The sequence below is a fragment of the Impatiens glandulifera genome, chromosome 2, assembly GCF_907164915.1.
Source record: "Impatiens glandulifera chromosome 2, dImpGla2.1, whole genome shotgun sequence".
Classification (NCBI taxonomy): Eukaryota; Viridiplantae; Streptophyta; class Magnoliopsida; order Ericales; family Balsaminaceae; genus Impatiens; species Impatiens glandulifera.
The window spans coordinates 46617380-46636151 of record NC_061863.1 but is presented as its reverse complement, the minus strand read 5'-3'; the positions used below and the strand labels follow the sequence as shown (position 1 = coordinate 46636151).

Genomic DNA, 18772 nt, shown 5'->3' with positions numbered 1-18772 from the left:
TGTTAATCAAATTTTTATATAATTTAATCTAAAAGTTTATTAAAAATCTTACTTAATTTTTTTTTTAATTCAATCACAAATTTTATACTAAATAAAAATAAAACCACTTACATATTTTATACTTTAATGATAATTACGAAAAACATATTCTAAATTAACTTACCAACCTATTATAACACATAAGTAAACGGTCTCACTACTAAATTATATTACGACAAATCGGTGGGGATCGTCGATGAACTCATTGATATTAATCTTGAAGATATGCGAATTCATTAACAATAAATTTTATATTAGGTTTGTTCATTAATAACATTTTTTGTTTTGTTTTGTGACTAGGTATTCACTCTATTTTTGTATTACTTTTTATCAATTCATGTTTTTATTTTAATTTTTTTAAAATAAAGGAGAGCTAGCATGACACCCCACAGACATATATGACCACGTCTAAACTCAAAACGTTTCCAGATGAAATCGAATTCGTGATATTTTGGTCTTTTAAGCCGACTCTTAACATTTAGCTACCTTAGTGAGATCTATCTTTATTTATACGATGATGTTGCAACTCTTTAAAATAAAAATAAAAAAATAGGATTGAAATTGCATGATTAGAAAGGAATAAATGAAGAGAGAAAAAGAAGACAAAACCCAAGAAGGGTGTCTCCCATCCCTGGAGCAGGCCTAAGGCGTCATTGCCATCTTCACCGCCGGTGTCCCCGCCACCGCATTTCCTTATATTTTATTATTATTATTATTTCTTTTGAAAAAAATAAAAGTAAGTGTTCTATTTTGCACTCTTCCTTGTTATGTGGCAGACAGAGAGAGACAGAAGCCCATGCATGCACTATTATTTATTTTATAACCTAATTCTAAAAGTGTATATATATATATATATAGTTAAGACCAATTCTTTCTAGACAAAATATCCCCCTTCCATCGGTTACATTATTATCTTTTCCATTCTTTCTACGCATGCATATATATATATAGGAAGATTCTAAGTGAAATTAAAATGTAATATATATACGTACCCACCCATGTACTAAGTATAATAATTGTAATCATCATGTGAAGCCCAAAGTATATATATTTTTTCTTCTAAAAATCGATATAAAAGAATTAAAAGATGATGAAAATACAAAACAAAGCATGATAAATCTCAAATAGCTTCAGTGTAATGTTTTATCTGGATTACATGAAAATTGATTAGGAACAAAAAGGTCGCCATGTTCAACCGTCAATTGTACATGATATGTAGCTGATTTTGCCTTTGCCCGATTGATACTTAAACTGTAAAATGCATCACAATGCGATCTCCACTTCTTTTAATTATCGTGTTTTTGATTTAGCATCTTGGGTTTATTTCTTTATTTCACTACGGAGGTTTTAACATCCTATTTTGCTCATCATCATTGGTAATTGGTTGCATTTGCATCCATTAAATCTAAGAAAAATTAAGGACCAATGTTGAAGACTCTCTGAATGCATTCTCTTTACTTTAAGGTCTTCGATTTTCAACTTTAACTAAAAATTGAAATAGAAGCTAGGTCATGACGAATATTTTGATAGTATCTTCAAAGGATTAATTAGTCGGTCTCTAAGAAAAGTTTGTCCAAATTATAAAAAAAAATATTATGTTTTCCATTTATCAATTAAGCAAAGAGTCAATTTTAAAACCAATAATAATACAAACCATGTAGTATATTATATACATATGATTGATCATGAACTTATATTTTGGTCATTCTTGTCTCTTTCATTTCATTTATTAAATTATAAATGATAGCAATGATGAAAGAGGGTTGCAAATAAGGCAACATAAATATCTTATGGTGGTGCAGATAGTATTGGGGAGCAAGCTAAAGTTGCAATAATATTAAAGCATGACATATATATAGACAGAAAAAGAAGCTTATAGATAACATTAATTATTATTTTGATCAAAAGGTGGCCGGGGATAATTAGTACAATACATATATCAATTAATTAATTAATTAATGATTATATATACTTATTTTTAGGCAGGGGAATATTTGAATACGCATGCGCATGATTAAGACTAGGAGAGGAAGAAAAAGTGTTTGTTTGTTTATGATTATTCTAATTTGAAGATATTTTTTTAGTATCATATGTTATTATAAACCCTAAAGTTTGTGTTTCGATTCCATCTAGCTAGCTAGCTCCCATTAATTATTTATTTACATCATCATTCATAATAATTCATTTCTCCTTTCCCATCCCAAGACAAACCCTACCCACCTTACCTCTTCATATATATATCATTCATCAACTGTCTTTCCTTAATTCATCTCAATCTCATTCTTAATCCCTTCTTGTTATGTTAGTATGGTATATATAGTTCCTTCCATATATATATGTCATCATTTTCTTTGCTTTTATGATAATAAATTGAAGATTTTTCAGAGTCCATGATGAAAGCGATATTGGTGAGGTTCAATCTGATGACGGATTTACGCATTATATTTGTCTCAACTCTCAACAATATAGTAAAATACGCTCTTGGATTGAGCCGTGCCAATATCACTTTTACTTCCACTATTCTTGGGCATTGACATATTCAAAATTGGTAAATATTTTTTAAGTATAATTAAGTTATCTTAATTTCTTTTATTCTTTAATTTGTTTAATATGTGTGTAAAATTAGTTTATAATCACACGTGCAAATCTTTTATTGTCAAGATATAATCATGCATGTAGGCAGATCACCTAGCTAATAGCACATTAGATGATTATTAATTTTTATTTTTGTCTCCCCTTAATTAATTGGGTTCCTTTGATATGTATGATGATGTCATATATCATAATTGTGTTTCATTTATTAAAAAATCATAATTGTGTATGCTTCTGTCCACATCCACCTACTAGTGTCTTCATTCTTCTCTCATAATTAGTGCTCTTTAAATTTGGTAAGGTTTGTATTGTCATTTTCTCTTGCTACATTTATAATTGTGTGCATTCTTTGGTTCATTTTCCAACTTTTGTTTTATCTTTTATTTTAAAGAAAGTTTCAATTAAAAGAACATCCTTTACAATGAAGAAACAAACGACAAATGGCAATGGGCCTGGGATAAAAAAAACTATCTCTTTGCCATTCAAAAGAAAAAGCAGTGATTGATCTTGTTTTAGGGGGGATTTTATCAAAAAAAAAGTCTTGTTTGAATTTTTAATTAGTTTATTAATGTCCTTTTATATTTAAATTTAATACAAAAATTAAAAATATTTTAATATTTTAACTAATTAAATGAATAATATAATGGTTAGATGGATAATTTATGTGATAAAAAAATCTATAAAACTAGATAGAATCTTAAAACATCTAAAAACACCATTTTTTTGGAGTTTTACACTAAATACAACCATCTTGTTATATATTTTTCAATCATCAAATAACTTAATTTATTAATTAAAATATTAAAATATTTTTATTTAAATTTTATAAAATTTAGATTTTAAATAACTCATTATGATAGTTTAAATGTCAAGACTAATTAATAAAAAATTTAAATTTAAATAACTCGCTAAGATAGTTTAAGTGTCAATAATAATTTATAGGTGTCGTGACTTTAGAGTCAGGTTTGCTTTTAACATTCAAAAATAAAAAAAATAAAAACTTTAAATATAAAAAATATTATAATTCAATTTAACATTTTTTTTTTATCTCAATTCAAACCTTCAAATAACAAATAAGCTCAATATTAATCAACTATTAACAAAATAATTTATGTTTGAGCTCATATATTATTTAAATTTTATATTTTAATGGGTTTAAATTTAAAAGTAATTTAATAATGTATTTCTATAAATAAAGATAAAATATATAATTATTTGAATCTTTATCTCATAAAATATCACATTTGTAACCGAAATTTGTTAAATCTGTCATTCTTTGTTATCTTCTATTCCTTACTTTTACTAATACTAACAAGAGTGTTAGTGAATTAATTAACATGTTTTTTTTCTCTTCACAAGCCCTTTTTTTCTTATATTAGTTTATTGTTATAATATATATATATATATATATATATATATATTAAATAATTAATGTAATTTATATATTTTATAGTTAGATACTAAAATATTATATAATTATTGTGATTTATATCTTTGTTTGTATTAGTTAAAACAGTTTAAGAGCATAGGAACGACACTCGGTCGTATAAAACGAGGATAATGAAGAATGATCATGTCCGGGTACTGCCACAAAATGATTTAGAAATATCTCGGTGTCGATCAACAATCCTCATTCCTTAAAAACAAAATATCGGAAGACCATGGTCCATAACTCAAGACAAAACATAAAACTCTCAAGGTATGATACCATGACAAACATATATATTTGTCATAATTTTCCCTATTATATTAACTTTTATTATTATTATTTTAGGACGCGGTTTAAGGTTTAAGTATAACAATTGAAATATGACAAGAGTGGTTCAAAATTAAATAATACCTACAAAATAAATAGCCTAATGTGTAAAAAAGTGAATAAAAACTAATCTATTGCGAAATTACTGGAACATAGAGCAATACTGTCTCTAGCTAAATATCAAACACATTGTACTAATAACTTTCAGTAATGGTCATAAGGATGGCGCTTTAATTAATCTAGTAGGCATGATACACTGATTCAAAGTTTTAAGATTTTGTTTAGGTCAGATAAACCACCCTTAACGATCTTAGAGATGATGATGATCCCTCTTTAGCAGTCTCAATTCATGGGTACCAACATTTTCAGGTTAGACATTAACCAATAAATTTTCTTAAACAATCTCAATTCATCACTATTAACATTATTTAATAGTGACAAGACATTAACTAATAAATTTTGATAAAGCTCGGCTAACATCTTTTTTTAGGAGAGTGCCTTGTTTATCTTTTCACAACTCAAATTTGAGTTGGTGTTGTGTTTTGTTCGGTACGACAATCTATTTAGCTGAATCGCATTTGTCAACTCAGATTTTTGTAATCTGAATAATAGTCTCAAACTTTGGTGAGTCGTTTGTTGCTCATACCCTTCAATCGTGTTGGTGACCATTTTGCGAGTCAGCCTTCATCTCCTCTTTTATAGCAAAGGAGATATTGTTGTCGTATCTAGAGTTCTTTTTAAATTTTCTTTTTATTTTGGAATTAATCTTTTATATGAATGCCTTCTACGGGTATTTTCTAATGATTTCAATGAGTTTCTCGCTATTTTAACCATATTTGTATATGTTTAGTTATCATTGGCAGAATTTTTTTGGCGTTGGTTACCAACTCTCAGACAAAGATAAATTTTATTTCCGCTCAGAATTCCGGATAGAGATTTTTCTTACACCGTTTAATTAGTTAGTTCGGTTTGCTTTCATTCATCGCTCATTATTATTGAATTTAAATGAGTTCGTCTTTGGAGTTATCTTATAGATATCACGTGATTAGTGGATTAGTTTCTTTTAAAATCTTAATATTTGCAAATTTATTTTATGTAACGTCTAGATTTAATTTTTTTTAGATGTTATTTTCTTTTATTTACAAATTAATATTCTATATGTAAATAATTTTTTTTTATCATTTCTATGTCAAAGTCTTATGCTTTCCCATTCTCTTGAGACAAATGATTATTAATATAAAAATTGTTGTTTAACAAACCATAAAACTTAACTCTAGAAAAAAAAATCTTTTATTAGATATAAAAAAAAAATATTTGAAAAAAAAAGTGAAAAAAAAATTTACATATTTTTGAAAAAAATAAACAAATATTTTTTGTGACAGTTAGGTATTCAATCGATCGGTTAATCGGTTCATGTTAAGTCTTGTTTTACCTCTCATTTTACAAACTGGTATTGATATCGGTTTTACCGGTTCTGTTTCTACTGATTTCGATCGGTTAACCAAGAACCGATTATTCAATTTTTTAAATTAAGTATTCAATTTATTTTTCAAAATTTTTATTTGTGCCATCCTATTATGCTCTTATCCATCCTTTTTATGTCTATGTTATAATATATTTTATAGATATATTTATAAATATGTTTCAATATATTATATTATTGTAACAATTTAATATATTTTAAGAGTTTGTATTTTTAAAATAAAAGATATATAAATTAAATTTTATTTTTTAAATAATTCTATATAAATTATAATTTAAAAATAATTAATATCTATAAATTATTAAATATTATTTATAATATATTTAATAATATTTATAAAATAACTAATATAAATTATAAAATATAAATATATAATTAAATTATTATCGGTTAAACCGATAAAATAGTAGTTCACCTATAAACCGGTTCGTTTAACAAGTAAAAAATTAGTTAGCCGGAATCGTTAGAATCGATTAAACGATAAACTACCGATAAAATGAAACAGGCAAGTATTCGGTTCGGTTTGATTTTCTATTTTTTTAGACAGCCCTAATAACAGTAACTAGCATGTTACAACTTCCTTTATAATTTAATTTAAAGTATTATTTAATGAGAATCAAACCCAATTTATTTATGAGATATTGGTGGTTGACATGATCCCTTTAAATAATAGACGTTTTTAAATATTAATAAAGTGACTAACATAATGTAAATGAGAATATAATATAACTTTTTTTTATTTATTCAATCCAAGATGTTCATCCATTTTCTATTCAATATGGGTTTAAATTTCATACTAATTCACCAACTTAGGTTAAACTCCAATACTAGGAATCAAATCTTTCCTATAAAAAAAAATCGTCTTACCAAGAACGTCTAATCTCATTAATTATCATTAACACAAAATACGCAATAACATTCTCTTTTTAAGTATTAATCTTAATTAATTTTGATGGGTTTTATTCATTTTTGTGATATTTGAAAAATTATAAATTAATAAAAAAATAATTTATCCTTTTGATTTTTTTTTGACATAAGCTCTAAACCCAAAGATTAACAAACTTATCTTTGATGCAACACTAGGTGTTAGGCGAGGTAGGTGTCACGGCCCATTCAATGGGATGACCAAAACCCAAAGAGATGTCAAGCCTTAATGCACATAACCTAGAATGTTCTAGATTTTATTAGACTTTTCCCTTTTGTGAAATCCTTTAGAATTCTCTAGGAGTTCCTATTTCTAGGGGTAGGTAATTGAATTTTCTAAAATTCTCTAGGAGTTTCTAAAAATAAGTAGATATTAGAATTCTCTAAAATTCTCTAAGAGTTCCTATGTTTAGGTAGATAATAGAAGTCTTTAGAAAACCCTATGTTAAGAAAGATTTAGAAAGATCCATCAACTTGTATATAAATTAACAAGTCTTGGTCATAAACCAAACACCTGTAGAACACGCACTACACGACAACCTAAGTAACAAGTAATACATCTTCATATTCTCCAAGTTCTTTCCCTCTCAAAGTGTTCATTCTTTTTCATCTTCTAATAGGCTGACTAGCTAGTATTTAGGCAATCTAGCCTAGTGTTGCACGAGACAAGGAGTTATTCGGTGATCGAGTTTCTGCCCGTGACAAAATGGTATCAGAGCAAAAGTGCTATCATATCCACGTTTATGCTTCTGCATTCAAGAGAATATTGTGCTAGAAGAGATTGATTCAGGTTCCGAAGTCACGAAGGTTTTGACCGACCAACAGAAGGACAAGGGGCCCAAAAGGGGCAAGTCCGTGGAGAGATGTGCTGACATGGAAGCGCGGGTGACCCGGCTTAAGGAAGGCATGTGCGAGCACTAGGAGGCTCTCGAGGTATTGAGCGCGGTGGTCGATAGGGTGATGATTTTGGATGAGGCAGGCGAAAAGTTGGAGAATGAAGTCATGAGAATCATTAACAATTCAAATTGTAGCATTCGGGACAAAGTGCTTGGATGAGTTCGAGGTGAGGTTAATGATATCAAGAATGTAGTGTTCGAGACAATCCGAGGAGAAGTCCATGCAATGATCGACACTCTCTAAAGGGAGATGATGGGGAGGCTTGAATCGATGGAAGGTCAGATTGTGTGGAATGGAGAGGAACTTTGAGGTATGGAACCTCAACATATAGATGTTCCCAAACCAGCTCCGTTCAAAGGCTCGAGAAATGTAAGGGAAGTTGAGGACTTCCTTTGAAACATGGAACGATATTTTTGGGCATCAAACATACTTGATGATCGTACCAAGTTGGAAACAACCCCTTTCTTCCTGAAATAGATGGCACTACTGTGGTGGAGGAGACGTGAATTAGACATTGAACAAGGCACATTGATGATAGAAACGTAGGAAGAATTCAAGATCGAGTTCAAGCGCCAATTATTTCCAAAGAATGCCGATTTCGAGGCTCAAAGCGACTAAGTCAACTTGCGCACAATGGGACCATCAAAGAGTATGTTAAGGAGTTTTAGGAACTGATGTTTGAGTTGTCTAGTCTCTCACAGAATAAGAGGCTTTGTTCGCGTTTGTTAACGGCCTAAAGATATGGGAACAATTAGAGTTTCAAAGGGCCATCAACCCAACAAGGAGGACGGTCAAGTCCGTGAATACAACTACCAAACCGGTGGCCGGGGAGACTAAGGAAGTGCACACCTAGATCGGAGACTAGAATGAACAGTCTCGTTACTTTAGTCCCTATGGATGACTACGATGTAGTGTTGAGACTACGATTGTTCGATTAGGTACGCACTTGTATAATTCCTTATTTCAATTCACTAATCATTTTGGATCACGGAAAGACTAGCGTGATACCAACAAGAAGAGAATCATAGGGAATGAGTATATTCTCAGCAATGCGATTTAGCCGAGGTCATAAACGTGGTAAAGAGATATATGCCATTTTTGATATGACGGATGATGGGGACGATTCCAAGGGAAAGGGGGAAGTACTCGATGAAGTCCAAATAGCGTACGTGGAGGCCTTTGAGGGGCTCAAGGTCAAAGACACCAAATAACCATCAACTCCACAAAGTTTTGTCACATGTTATGTCGGTCAAAGTATGTATGTCTTCTCTCTCACTAAATCCTTAGAAGAGGAAGCAGATCGTGCTTGGACATCTTTGGACGAAACCACCAAGAAGATGAAGAAATAGGCAGATCTGAAAAGGCGTGTAATCGAGTTTAAGAAGGGGGTGAATAATGGGGAAATTACTCCGCAACAATTTATGTCGGGTTTAGGGTTCAAAATCGAGGGACGTGTGGGCAATGTCTCATATTGGTTGGAGTTGGCCGCCATAAGTCTAATCAATACCGAGAATAGTTGGGAAAGTGGAGAACACTTATGATATGTCAGGAAGAAGATTAAAAAGTATTGGTCCAAGGTCGAGTCGAGGACGGCCACGACTTATGTGGGGGAGAATGTCACGGCCAATTCAATGGGGTGACCAAAGCCCAAAGAGATGTTAAGCCTTAATGCACATACCCTAGAATGTTCTAGATTTTGCTAGGCTTTTCTCTTTTGTGAAACTCTCTAAAATTCTCTAAGAGTTCTTATCTCTAAGTAGGTAGTAGAATTCTCTAGGAGTTCTTAAAAATCGTAAAAATCGGTAGATAGTAGAATTCTCTAGGAATTCCTAGGTCTAAGTAGATAATAGAAGTCTCTAAAAAAAATCCCCCAGGTTAAGGAGATTTAGAAAGATCCATACACTTGTATATAAACAAGTCTTAGTCATAAATCAAGCACTTATAGAACACACACTACACTACAACCTAAGTAACAAGTAATACAACTTCATATTCTCCAAACTCTTTCTCTTTCAAAGTATTTCTTCTTCTTTTATCTTCTAATAAACTGACTAGCTAGTATTGAGGCAATTTAGTCTAGTGTCGTACGGGACATAGAGTTAAGTTATTTGGTGACCGAGATTCTTCCCTAACATATGGCTTACTAAACAAATCATCAGCTAAATATACAAATATTCTTTTTTCATTATTTTAAATAATACAAACTATATTCACACTTTCACCGAACATAACTGCCGGTACTGCTTTGATGGCTATCCCTTTTTGATTAGCTCTTGTTATGATATATAATGATCACAAAATAAATAATATATGTTATTTTTTAAAGCATAAGGGTATTTTTCCTCCTATATATAGAGAGAGAATAAACACAAAGGTTGGTCCTGATTCCTTTAGAACAAACATATTCAATTCACCATTTAATTTAATTTAATTAATAAAGTAGTTTTGTGTCTGGCCACACATTTTCTTGGAATAATGGATGCTCTCTCTTATCTTGATGCTTCCTAGTGGTTGCTTTTAGATCTCAAATCTCAATGCTTACCTTTTATTTTAATCACCTGTCTACATTAATGGAATGTTTTAGTTCATTTTCTTACATGTCTAATTTAATCAAAGATCATCATGAAATCACAAAATGCATGTTTTCATAATAATGTGAAAATTAATATCCACAATCATCTTGGACAAATTGTAAAAGACTGAGCAGATCATCCTCCTCGTCTATAGTTAGTCACAATGTTACTCCAAATACCAATCTTCTTCACACTCAAACCAAATATACACATATATATATAGTAAGCAAACTTGTAACAAGTTTTGGGATCTTGATTATCGACAATGCTGCTTGGCAGTGACTGGAGAATCACGAATTGTCCTGGCTTGATTATTATAGTTGGGTTTCTTCTTGCGCCTAATAGTCTGATGAGCCTGTCGAGAGTGATAGGACGAGATGGCAAAGTCATTGAGGTCTAGGACTGAAGTAAGAACCTTCACAACTTCCTCCATGGAAGGGCGCGACTTTAAGTCGCGGCTGAGGCAGCTGAGAGCCAGCTGAGCAACTTTCTGAGATCCTTTAAGTGAGTAATGTAGCTCTAACCGAGGGTCTACTATTTGATAGATTCTTCTTTTATCAGTAAGTTGTGGCTTAGCCCAAGTCACAAGATTTTGCTCCCCACTAGGACGTTTTTTATCCATAGATCTTTTTCCGGTTAGAATCTCAAGAAGCACAACCCCGAAGCTGTAGACATCGCTCTTTGAAGTCAAGTGACCTGTCATTACATATTCTGGAGCAGCGTAACCATATGTCCCGACAATCCTAGTGGAGACGTGTGTATTGTCACCCTGAGGTCCAGCTTTTGCAAGACCGAAGTCGGACAGCTTTGCATTATATTCCTGCAAGGAACAAGTTATAAGTAATTTTCAAATGTGAGTTGATCAAAGGACTGGTTTTAGTTACTAACAGAATCAAGCAAAATGTTTGATGTCTTGAAGTCTCTGTAAATAACAGGTTCAGGACCTCCATGAAGAAATGCTAAGCCTTTTGCTGCACCAAGTGCAATTTTCATCCTGTTGAACCAAGATAGTGGTATACTTCCTTCAACAACAAATTCACCAAGTATTATTAATTGCCTCCCAAATTACAAACATTTCAACTTTTTCAATACTAAATTTTGGATGATTTGAGTTCTCTATTGGAAGTTGTAAACAAATTCACTCAACAACCAAACCTTATTAGTAAAACCTGCCATTCTTGGATGACATAAAGTCTATATTCTCACAGCTTTCAAACATAGTTTAGTCTTTACAAAAGATAAGGGTTATGATCATTCAAAACCTGAAATGTAGAATATCACAACTTACTTCTGAAAAGATGGTTTTCAAGACTTCCACGAGTCATGAATTCATAGACAAGTAGCCGTTGATCATCCTCAATGCAGTACCCAATGAGTTTCACAAGATTAGGATGATGGAGCTGTCCAAGGAAGTCAACTTCAGCCTGCAGCCCACATTAAGTTTAAAAAATTGAAAATAAAAACAGGTTTTGCATCAATTTACTAAATTAAACTTACTAACCACCCATTCTCTATGACCTTGAAGGCCATCAGGCTTCAAGCTCTTAACAGCAACTGTGATCCCCGAACCAGGCTTTGCAGGACCAGTCCCATTTTCATCAATCCAACCTTTGAATACATACCCAAAACCACCCTCCCCAAGAATGCTATCGGGTCTGAAATTCCCAGTTGCAGATTTGAGCTCCTGATAAGTAAACTCGAGAAGCTTGCAAGGAGCTCTGCTTCCCACTTGCTCTGGAATATTATTGGTGTTATCAGAAGAACTATTATTAGTTTCACCAGGAACACACATCTCCCTGTTACTTGCATTTAGGTATCTTGTCTCTATACCTGTTCAAATTAGATAGATGTACAAGATTCATAAGCTTTGGATCTATATTAAGAAGAAAAATGTTTCAGCTTTCAAGAATCAAGATGAAATACCTGCATCATAAACAAGACTTGTTCTGGGGATGGGATTCGCAGAGTCTTTGTTTGGAGAAGATTTACAGTTCCTTCTGAAACCGCACCTGAACACTGACCAACACCCACATCTCTTCTCCATACTGTTCTGTTCTCAAGAGTTTTGAAAATTGGAGTCTTGGAGATCGAGAAAAAGATAAATTATTTGGTTTTTTGCTGTGGGGAGGAGATTATAGGCATCATCAACAACAGCAGCATCATCATCATCGCAATGTTTACAAAAAGAACTTTTTCTCCCCCCACCACCTTTTTCTCTGTCTTTCTCTGTGCAGGCCTTTGAAGTAAATTACGAAAAAGGGCAAACGACAACAAAAGATTGAAACTTTTACAATCCTTGATTCTGGGGAAATCATGAAATTACTATACAGAGAAAGAGAAGGTCTCAGCTTCAAAAACACAAGTTTGTTAAAAGTTGCTGTTATTCTCCTTTAGTGGATGAATCTTTTGCTCATTTTGGAAAATACAACACACACCACTCTCGTTTTAAAATCTTGCTGGCTATTATTATAACTTCAGAGTCACTTTTATTGCTATAAAAAAGCTAAAAATATCTTGTATTTTTTTTTTAAATATGTAAATAATAAAAATCTTGTGAAATATTTGATGAATTCAAAAAATGTTTTATTAAGGAAATCTAATTGTAATCACATTCAAATTTTCAATTACATCATTTTTATTAAGAGTTCTTATATAAAAATAATTGATGTCCCATCTAGGTAAATGCTCCAAAACACCATTTGAAGCGTTAGTTTTGACCAAATTTTATTCAAAACTCCATTTAAAATTGATTTTGATTTATTTTTTGTCAAAAGGATTTTTTTTTTCTCCTCTTATTAACTTTAATTATAATATATTTATAAATTATATTTCTTTCTATCCATTAGAGATGGCCACATTCATTGATTAGTTTTTAAATGATTAGCTTTGTTCTAATTTTTAAAATAATTCAAACAAAATTAATTTTTTGAAAAATTAGTTTCAACAATCCAATTATTAATTTCATTAATTAAAATACTAAAATATTCTTTATTTAAATTATTATTTATTATTTTATTTATATATATATATCTTTTAAGTTTTTTTACCAAAAATAATCATTACTTATTCAAAATAATCAACAATTATTATTTTTTTCTTCAAATTTAAAAAAAAAAACTCAATCTAAACCAAGCCTAATATCATTTTTCATAATAGAGACTATTTAAAAAGTAAATAAAAAATAGAATGAGATTAGATAAGACGTTTATATTTTTTTAATTTATTTAAAAAATATAATGTTTAGGTTTTAGATTTAAATGAAATAATGTTATGAAATATATTTTAATTATATATTTATTAACAAATTTAATAACATTGGTTCGTTCAGCTTTATCTCCATTTTTAAGTCTAAGTGTTTCTAAACATAATCATTGTATTTGTATCTTTTATTTAATTATTTATTAGGCAATGCAATTAAAAATTGAATTATCTAGATTGTACATTTTTCTGAATAGAGAATCGGCATAGTAGTTTAGATATTTTTTTACTATCATTCTCACTAGTTTTGTGAATTTTATACTTTTTTCTATAAAAAAAATAAAAAATTTATTAATGAAATTTTATAAACAAATATTTTAACATTATATTATAATATATTGAAATTTTATATTATTATAAAGAAATAAATTTAATTTTTTTTATAAAATATAAAGAATAAATAAACATATTTAACGATATTTATTAGTGTTAGAGGTAAAATAAGAATGAAATTGAGAAAAAATTAGGACAGTGAACACAAATATCATTCCCGATCAATTCTCGATTAAAAAAAAACGCCCTTAAACGCACCAAATATTGTTATTGTCTAGCATAAACATTTCAATGTAAAACCTTATAAAAGATTTTGAATAATTCCCCTAATTATCTTAAAAAAAATTATATTCTACAAAACTTTTGTAGAACCATTGTATAATAAAATTGATATAATTGAGGTTATTGTGAGTTTTATTATATTTTATCAATAATAAGAATAGTGTATAAATTTGTATACCCACCAATGTATTCAGATGATAAGTCGGCTTAAGAGACCAAAAAGTTAAGAGTTCGATTTCTACTAAAAGTGCTTTGAATGAAAGCGGGGGAGTCATGGTTGTGGAATGTCATTCTAGTCAGGGTTTAAGCGGTTGGTCGATTTTTTCATCGAAAAATTCATCCCAACCATTTGTGTCGGTTTTTTAAAATCTTCATCCGTCGGTTGACGGTTAAACGTCGGTACAATTTAATCGGTTCGATCGATTTTTCAGTTTAATCGTTGAAAAAATAACAAATATATATAATATAATAAATTACATAAAAGAATGAAAAAATTAATTAAATTAATTATCTTATGATAAAATTATATGAAATTAGATAATAAAACAACTATTTAACTTAAAATAAAATATATTAGAATATTAAGACAAAAAAATATATATCAAAAACACTTATATGGTTAGTCGGTTCAAATGTCGATCTTTTATTATCTAAATCGCCAATCGAACCGGACATGATCGATACAAGATTTATTAACTTACTAGATCTTGATTCGATCGGTTTATAATTATTTCGGTCGATTTTTTAACGAATTGGTTTAATTTTTTCGGTTTTACACATTCTAGTTCTCCTTAGTTAGGTTATTTAAAAAAAAGAAATTGATTATGAATTTGACACTCAATTCTATTATTTATTTATAAAAAAAATATTTTTCATAATTAATGTAATTTTTATTTTGACAAATTTTAAATATAATTATGACAAAATAATTTTTTATTTATAAATTGTCTTGGATTAATAAGAGTATTATTTGAGTTGAATTATTTTATATTTAAATATTAAATTTTATAAGAATAATTGAGAAATATTTAGTTATTTGACTGTTTAGATATATTGATATAATTAAGATTAGATTATTTGAAAATATTTCCAAATATTTCTCACAACGAGCCGCCTGTAACCCTATCTACTTCGTATATTTAGGGTTTGTCGAGTCATGAATTGAGGCCAAATTGATTTCAGATCTTCTCTTCTTCAAAGAGGGCTTTATCGTCCAGACCGAAAGCCTGAACATAGACCATAGTTATACATCTTTTAGAGAAAGATCCATATCTCCCAACGATTCGTCAATATCTAGGATCCTTAATTTTGAACAACAAAAGGGCATCAATTATTTCACCTTGAAGAGATTCCAATCAAGACAGCTTTGGGGATTATAATCGTATATATGGCGATCTGGTGAACAACTGCGATTGCGATTGATCGATCGATCGGGTAAACTGAGAGCAAAACATGTCTGCAATCGTGTGCGGCAAGAGATCGTTCTTCGAGGAACTCCCATCTCCGTCCGTCTCCAAGAGAATTCGCCGTTCTCCTTCGTCTCCTATCCGGCTTTCCCCAACGAGGACTGCAGCTGGCTCCTCTTCATCTTATCTGTCGGCCATTGATCATCTCTCGTCTCTCTTCCCTGAAATGGACAAACAGGTAGCTTTTTATATTTCAATTGAATCAAATACATAATTCAGATATACTCTGTTGGATTAATAGTCATCATATCTTTTCGTTTGCTAATTAAGAGCCTAATCATTCATTCCAAACAATGTAGAGTATCAATTTCAAATTGATATAACCTTTAAACAGAATAATCTTTTGTCTATTTACCCATTTCATGGGCCATTGCGATTGCATCTTTTGACATTGTTTTAGAAGTTTTCTCATATCTTAATCAATATCATCACCTGGTAAAACATTTTCCATCATTTTAAAAGGCTCAAATTCATTAAAGTTCCTCCATTGTTATCGATTACATGAGAATACAAAGAACAAGAAGGGTTCCAAGCATGAACTTTATTTGTCTTAGAAATTCTATTATAGGAAGCAAACAAGATAGTAATATATCTTCTTGGCCTATGCATTCGCATATATTTTGTCTCCACTATTTTATGTAGTTGCATTTGGTGTGTTAAATTGTGGTATTTCATATAACGAGTATAGTTGGTTCGTTGTTAGTATGTTCTTAATAGTTTAGGAGTAAAATTGTGGTACACTAAGGCATTTGTGTATTAATATATCAATTCTATTTTTGTTGATCTTACAATATGTAATGCTAGATAAACAATTCCCTACAGACTACCTTGTAGAGAGCTATTTATATGAGAATGGATGTTAAGTAGTGTTGGTTAAGGTTTTGTAGGAAAAAAATTGTTTTTGTACTAGGATTGCAACTCTGAAAAAAATTGTACCTTATAATATTTGAGAACTTGGTGTTGTGGTTGTGAGGGGTAAAGAGTTAGGCCTTATATTCTTAGTCTTGATAAAAATTCCTTGAGTTGAATATACTACCTTCTGCAATGGGACTTGAATTGCTAGGTGTCAATTTCTGGTAGACCAAAATTGTTACACAATATAATATCATAATGAGTTGTGTATAATACATTGGATGCACCATAAATGGAGATATATACTTTTCCATTTGATAGGTTATATTCTCTACATGCACCATAAATGAAATATGAATTGGGAAACTGGTTGTCTCAACTGTTTGCATTCTAGATCTTCTCAAAGGAGTTAGCCGCATCATGTTGTTCGACATGGCTTCCCTGTTGTTCTCCTTATCTCTTTATTTCGTTGTTGCATTTATCTTTTTTGGGCACCTGTACTTGCTTGTCTCTAAAAAAGTGTAAAGACAAGCTAGTACAGATGTCTCCCAAAAGATTGATGCAATGACCAAATAAAGAGAACATTTGGGAAGCCAAAAAGGAAATGGACGCCAAGTCGAGCACGATGATGGGGCTAACTCCTTTTGAGAAGATCTAGAATGGACCATCTGTACTTGCTTTGTGGTTTCTGCTCAAACGACTTCTTTGAATGAATTGACACTTATTAAAAAAATAAGTAAATGGAGGCTCCTTATGGCTGGATTTCCACTTACAATTTGCAGGAAAATTGATTTGAGAGATCTTTTAAAGTTTAGGGAAATGTCTAATTTGGTCTTATTCAGTTAGTTGTCTTTGGAAGTCATTTAAGAGGATATTATTAAGTGATGTAAAAATTGGTTTTTAGCTTCTTGAAAGGGCGCTTAAAGAATGTGACGATGATCTTGACCTGGCCATTAGAAGTTTGAATGACCTACGGTTGGGGTCAGCTGAGAGCATGGACCCAGCTGGAGGAAAACCCGAAGCTACATCTGAAATTAAGGTTCAATTACAAGCTTCAGGTATGTTTACACATCTCGCTATTTTTTCAATGCACTCAGACTCAATAGCCTGATAAATATGTTTTTGTGTGGCAGGTGATCAGGTGCCTGCTAGTAAGGATCCAGTTACCATCAATGGTGCAGACTGGGTTGAGCTTTTTGTAGTGGAAATGAAGAACGCTTCCAATATGGATGATGCCAGAAATCGTGCATCTCGAGCTCTCGAGGTGTTTGAAAAATCCGTGATTTCTCGTTCAACTGCCCAAGCAGCCCAAACCTTCCAGCAGGTTGTTTTCTTTTGTCATTATAGTTTGTGATTATGATATTTTGGCCTTGTTTGATCTAAGGGTAATTTCAAAATAACCTTGTCTCGTCTAAGTTATTGTAAATCAGGTTATTAAAAAAGTAAATATATTTGAATGTTGTGATTTAAAGTGGTCTTGTGATTGATCTGAATTGTTCAGGAGAATAGCATACTGAAGGAACAACTTGAAGGACTAATTTATGAGAATGGAATACTGAAACGTGCAGTATCCATTCAGCATGAGCGACAAAAAGAATACGAAGACAGGAGTCGGGAGATGCACCATCTCAAGCAGATGTTGTCCCAATACCAGGAGCAGCTTAGGACTCTTGAGGTCAGAATACGCTCACCTTTTTTTTTTATTGATTTAATTAATTCTGGTTTTAATCTAAGTGATGAATGTTTTGATAGGTGAACAACTACGCACTTACAATGCACCTCAAGCAGGCTCAGCAAAACAGTTCTATTTCGGGCCATTTCAATCCGGATGTCTTCTAGCGGAAGTTCGATGTCCGTGTTTAATTTTATTGTAATGTAATTCATATGCAAGAAGTGCATTATTGTATTGATGTTACTACTAAGTTTGAATTTTTGAGAGATGTTGTAACTCCTCTTAAGAGGGTTATGCTTCTTCTTCCTTCAGACAACATATATATTGAGTAAGAGATTTATCTTTTCAGTGTTGTTTTTTTGGGTAATAAGATTATTTTCTTAACAATTGATTCTGTCATTAAACCCAATCTTGTATTGCTGATAAATTGTATTCTGGAATTTACTGTATGTAGATATAATATGAGTAATTTATTTTATATTTAGTACTTTACAGCTATTCAGATGAACATTATTATTATTATTATTATTGTCTGTTTGGGTTCAGTGGTGGTACTGGTACTTTACTCAATGGAGTATGCTTCAATCATTCTTCTTCCATTTGGGCCCATTTGGATTCATATATTCATATGTAAATAAGTTTTTTTTTTTTTTATATATTTTTTTTGGTCAAATTATTGAGTTTGTAATATATTTATAAAATAAG

The 18772-nt window shown here is 30.9% G+C and overlaps 2 protein-coding genes across 2 annotated transcripts; one reads left to right on the top strand and one right to left on the bottom strand.

Moving 5' to 3' along the window:
- Positions 1-10319: 10319 nt before the first annotated feature.
- On the bottom strand, positions 10320-12449 carry LOC124924072 (serine/threonine-protein kinase PBL34-like). Its single transcript, XM_047464121.1, has 5 exons — positions 12188-12449; positions 11766-12094; positions 11553-11688; positions 11153-11286; positions 10320-11084 (listed from the first exon to the last, which is right to left on the bottom strand). Exons 1-5 carry the CDS (start codon positions 12306-12308, stop codon positions 10521-10523), a joined length of 1284 nt encoding a protein of 427 aa, XP_047320077.1. The 5' UTR covers positions 12309-12449; the 3' UTR covers positions 10320-10520.
- A 2779-nt stretch (positions 12450-15228) lies between these two features.
- On the top strand, positions 15229-18459 carry LOC124926059. The gene is made up of 5 exons (XM_047466224.1): positions 15229-15721; positions 17300-17453; positions 17529-17719; positions 17897-18070; positions 18148-18459. Exons 1-5 carry the CDS (start codon positions 15530-15532, stop codon positions 18232-18234), a joined length of 798 nt encoding a protein of 265 aa, XP_047322180.1. The 5' UTR covers positions 15229-15529; the 3' UTR covers positions 18235-18459.
- The last annotated feature ends 313 nt before the right edge of the window (positions 18460-18772 follow it).